This window comes from Muscardinus avellanarius (assembly GCF_963383645.1).
Source record: "Muscardinus avellanarius genome assembly, chromosome: 16".
Classification (NCBI taxonomy): Eukaryota; Metazoa; Chordata; class Mammalia; order Rodentia; family Gliridae; genus Muscardinus; species Muscardinus avellanarius.
The window spans coordinates 3,897,018-3,902,017 of NC_137802.1; the positions used below are offsets into that span (position 1 = coordinate 3,897,018).

The following is a 5,000-nucleotide window of genomic DNA, read 5'->3' on the forward strand; positions in this document are numbered from 1 at the left end:
GCGTTCGGGGCCCACCTGGGCAACCCAGGATAACAGCCCATGCTTAACTGAATCCTTAGTCACAGCTGTGGACGGGAACGCTCTCAGGTTCCCAGGATTAGGATGTGGGTGTCCAATTCAGGGAGGGCGCTGTTGGGGGTGCTGAGACTGGCCTGGAACCGGTTATCCTCCTGTCTCAGTATTCCAAGAACTGGTATTAGAGGCATGTACCACCACACCTGTCAAATGCTGAGAATTTTTTTTTTTTTTTAAGTACTGGGGATTTTTTTTTTTTTTTTTTTGGTAATACTAGGGGTGGAACTTAGAGGCTTTCTACCTCCGGGCTATACTCCCAGACCTTTTTCTATTTTATTTGGAAACAGGGTCTCACTGAGTTGCTGAGAGCCTCACTAAGTAGCTGAGGCTGGCTTTGAACCTGCGTGATCCTCCTGTCTCAGCCTCCCAAGCGCGGGGATTACAAGCGTGCGCCACCACGCCCGGCTAGGTACTGGGGATTGAACCCAAGAGCATTCTACCTCTGAGCTGCACCCCCAGCCCTATTTTATTCTTTATTTTGAAACAGGTTCTCACTAAGTTGTGGAGGGTCTCGCTAAGTAGCTGAAGCTGGCTGAGATCCTCCTGTCTCAGCCTCCCAAGTACTAGGATTATAAGTATGTGACACCATGCCCAGCGAAGTGCTTAAAACTCTTAAAGCGGAGCCGGGCATGGTGGTGCACGCTTGTAATCCCAGCATTTGGGAGGGTGAGATAGGAGGATCACGGTTTGAGGACAGCCTCAGCTATTTATGTGCGGCCCTTTGGAACTCAGGGACACCCTGTTTCAAAAAAAGAATAAAAAAATAGGTCTGGGGATGTAGCTCAGAGGTAGAATGCCCCTGGGTTCAAACCCCAGGACCGCAAAAAAAAAAAAAAAAGACTAAAAACTAGGGCTGGGGTTGTAGCTCAGGGTGAATGCCCCTGAGTTCCATCCCCAGTACTGCAAAAATTATATATATTCATATATTCACATATACTCATACATATATTTATATATAATATACTCATATATCATATACAAATATATCATACATTCATATATAATATTTCTATATTATATTTATGTAGAATATTCATACAATGTTTATATATTATATTTATATATTATATTCATATATTATATGATATATCCATATATTATGTGTTAGTATATGATATGTAGTCATATGTATTCATCTATGGGGAACCAGCCCGTGTCTCGGCCCCCTGGGGTGCTGGAGGATGGAGCCCGTGGCGGTGGGCGGCGGCTTTGCGGGGTCCCCCCGGGCCGGGCGACCGCAGTCCCAGCCGCACGGGGACCTGGAGGTCCTACCTGGGGAGATCTTCGTCCTGCCATTCCTCCTTCACGTCGACGGTTTCCATCCGGAGCGTGGCCTCCGTGGTCCCCATGGGAGCGGGAAGAGAGCCGGACAGAAGCCAGGGGCGCCGCAGAGCAGCTGCGGGTGAGGAGTGGGCTTCACTGGACGGTAATCGTCAGCAGCCCCGACCCCTCCAGACCTGCGGCACTCTAGAACCCAGGGCACTCAACCTCCGAGCTACACCCCAGCCCTTCTTTATTTATTTATTTTTATTTTTTGTGCGGTACTGGGGGAGGAACCCAGGGGATTTCTACCTCTGGGCTATACTCCCAGGCCTATTTTATACTTTATTTGGAAACAGGGTTTCACTAAGTTGCCGAGAGCCTCACTAAGTAGCTGAGGCTGGCTTCGAACCTGCGGGATCCTCCTGTCTCAGCCTCCCAAGCGCGGGGATGGCAGCGTGCGCCACTACGCTATTTTTTAATTTTAAAACAGGGTTTTGCTACACTGCCGAGAGTCTTGCTACATTGCTGAGGCTGGCCTCGAACCTGTGACCCTCCCATCTCAGCCTCTACATCCTGGGATGACAGGCGTGCGCCTCCATGCCTGGCTGCAGGTTCTGTCTTTACTGTCCTGGGACAGGTCTCTGGATGGTGTAAGCGCTGGGCTGCCTGGGGGCAGGAGGGTGTTGCTGACGGAGCTTTAAACTGGGTCTACACTGGGCTCCACAGACCCTCCACACCCTTCATCTCTGTGCCTTCGTTTCCTTGTTTGTAAGTGACTTAGAGATGGTTTCTATGATCACCCTCCAAACATCACATTTCAGCATGTAAAGACTCAACCAGCGGGCGCGGTGGGCACGCTGCCATCCCCGCGCTGGGGAGGCAGAGACGGAGGACCGCGCAGGTTCGAAGCCAGCCTCAGCTACTGAGTGAGGCTCTCAGAAACTTAGTGAGACCCTGTTTCCAAATAAAGTATAAAATAGGCCTGGGAGTATAGCCCGGAGGTAGAAAAGCCCCTGAGTTCCACCCCCAGTACCACCAAAAATAAATATATAAATAAATGACTCAGCCAACTGCATTTATCTTGTGCTTTTAAACCAGTGGTTTAGCCGGGCATGGTGGCACACGCTTATAATCCCAGCGTTCGGGAGGCTGAGACAGGAGGATGGCGGTTCGCGGACAGCCTCAGCTACTTGGTGAGGCCCTTTGCAACTCGGTGAGACCCGGTTTCAAAATAAAGAATAATAAAAAGGGCTGGGGGTGTAGCTCGGAGGTAGAATGCCCCTGGGTTCCATCCCCAGACAGACAGACAGACAGACAGACACACACACACACACACACACACACACACACACACACACCAGTGGATTACAAGTTGAGACCGTTTGTATACCCTTTTCCCCCTAGCAGACATTGTGAACATCTAGAGAAATTTGGGGTGTCATATGAGTCTGGGGGTGCTCCCAAGTGGAGGCTGAGGCTGAGGATGCTGTTTATGCCCTTCAATTCAATGCCCAGGATGTCCAGTGGCCAAAAATGACCTAGCCCCAGTGTCTATGGGGCCAAGGCAGAGAAACCCTGCTTGAAGAGAAACGGCCCTTTCTCTCCACAGCTGGAGGACTTGCAGGTCCAAGCCCAAGCCGGCGGCCAGCGGCACCTCACACACTCCCATCCGTGACCTCCTGCCCTCTACCCAGCCCCTCTGCTGCCCGCAGCCAGTGCCCAGCCCCTCTGCGGGGCTGGCGAGGTCTGACAGGGCGTGTCGCTGGGAGCCGGGGACCTGGTGCTCATGGCGGTCCGCATGCGGGATCTGGCTCTGAGAGGAAGAGGAAGGAAGGACCCCAACGCCTCCCCCCTCCTGTCTTGAATGTCGTCATCCATTCATGGAGAGATAGTGCGACGCAGAACTGGGAAGGAGGGGAAAAAATCTCTCCCGCAAGCTTCTCTGCAGCATCAGTCCCCAGACCTCTGCTGCAAAGGAAACTTCCTCCGGGAAGATTTTCCTCTCCCACCCGGAGGAGGGGGCTGCACCTGGCTCCCCCTCCCTGAGCCGGGGATGAGCTCAGCTCCCTGGGGTGGGGGCAGGGCCACCTCCTCCAGCTGCGGGGTGTGGTGGGTCCCCAAAGGCCTTGTGCACTCCCGCGTCTCGATCCGGGCTCCCCACTTGGAGGCAGCGCAGATTGCGGCAGGGCGTTGGATCCGCGGGGCCCAATTATCAGCACAGGCCAGGCAAGTTCGGGAGAAGGGGATCTGTCTGGCACCGGCTCCCGTCCTCGGGGCCCCATCCGCAAGCCTAAGCCGACACACTTATAAAACCTTTTTTTTTTTTCTCTCCTTTCCTAAATCCGCAGCTGGCATGGCCCCGGGGTGTTATAATAGGAGGCAGAGGCCGGACGGCCCATCTCAGCTGCCCAGGAAGCTCGGAAGAGGGACCCGGGCTTCGACCCGCCCAAGCCTGTCCTGAGAAAAGCCACGGTACCGTCTTTGCCTTGTAGCTGGACCGAGGAGGCGAACCGGGCCGGCGCGCGCTGGAGGAGGAGGAGGAGGAGGAGGAGGAGGAGGAGGAGGAGGAGGAGGAGGAGGAGGAGGAGGAGGAGGAGGATGGTTTTGTTGGGCCCGGGTCAAAAATGGACGGATGCGTGAGCATCCTTCCGGCCCGAGACCGCGGTCCCCGGCTGCCGTGCGCCCCACCTGGGGTGGGGGGCGGCGAAACCTGGCGGGGGCCGTGCGAGGAGCAGGGAAGGGAGATTCGCTCACCCTGGCGCTGGCGGGCGGGCGGCCGCCTCTCCGTCACTGGCGAACAAAGGCGAGCGCGGCCGGGATGCAGCGGCGCATCCCCGGTGGTACCCAGGCCTTCAGAGCATGACGGGAGGATGCTGGCGGAGGATGCTGGCGGAGGATGCTGGCGGGAGGATGCTGGCGGGGCGCGCTGGGCGTCCGAGGAAGGTCACCCAGGGAGCTCGCCCGGGGCAGCGGCCCGCGCGGGGGCTTTTTAGTCTGGGGGGCGCGAGGAGGCGGGTCGGGGTCAACGCGGGGCCGCCCCCCGCCCGGCCACCGTCGCCGGACCCCCTGTCATCCTGCCCGGGGCCTGTGTTTGGGATGCTGTCTTCCTGCCGGATGGCAGCTGGCAGAGAGGCTCGGCCGCGTCTCCGAGATAGTTAACGCCGCTGCTTTTGTCTGTGGGGGGGGCGGGGTGGGGGCGGGGAGTGGGCGGGGCCGGCGCGGAGGAGAAGCCCAGCCCCCTGCCGCGACCCGCGGCTCCCCATTGGCTGGAGGCAGAGCATCTCTGACCGCCGCCCCCCACCCCCGGGGCAGATGCAGGGAGAATTTGGTGATGGCGTATCACAGATGCAAAAACATTACAAGCGGCAGATAAATAAACGGCGGGATGGCCTCAGATCTTAGAGAATGGGCCAGGGGCCTGAGGGGGGAGCTGGTGGAGGGTGCTGAAGGTCTGACCGCATCTTTCAAAGAGAAAAGGGGGTGTAGGGAACCCCTTACAGGGTCTGGGGGGGGTAAAGAAAGAGTGTCAGCGGGCGTGGTGGCGCACGCCTGGCATCCCAGTACTTGGCAGGCTGAGACAGGAGGATCGCAGGTTCAAAGCCAGCCTCAGCTTAGTGAGGCTCTCAGCAACTTAGTGAGACCCTGTTTCCAAATAAAAAATA

The 5,000-nt window shown here is 56.6% G+C and overlaps 1 protein-coding gene across 1 annotated transcript in view; it reads right to left on the minus strand.

Moving 5' to 3' along the window:
- The window catches only part of ATCAY (ATCAY kinesin light chain interacting caytaxin), a gene marked incomplete at both ends in the record, with an annotated part of 16,639 nt that extends 15,215 nt beyond the window's left edge, over positions 1-1,424 (minus strand). The window contains one exon of the mRNA XM_080712898.1: positions 1,348-1,424. Coding sequence (XP_080569024.1) covers positions 1,348-1,424 — 77 coding nt within the window. The remainder of the gene's footprint in view (positions 1-1,347) is intronic.
- Between the last annotated feature and the right edge of the window lie 3,576 nt (positions 1,425-5,000).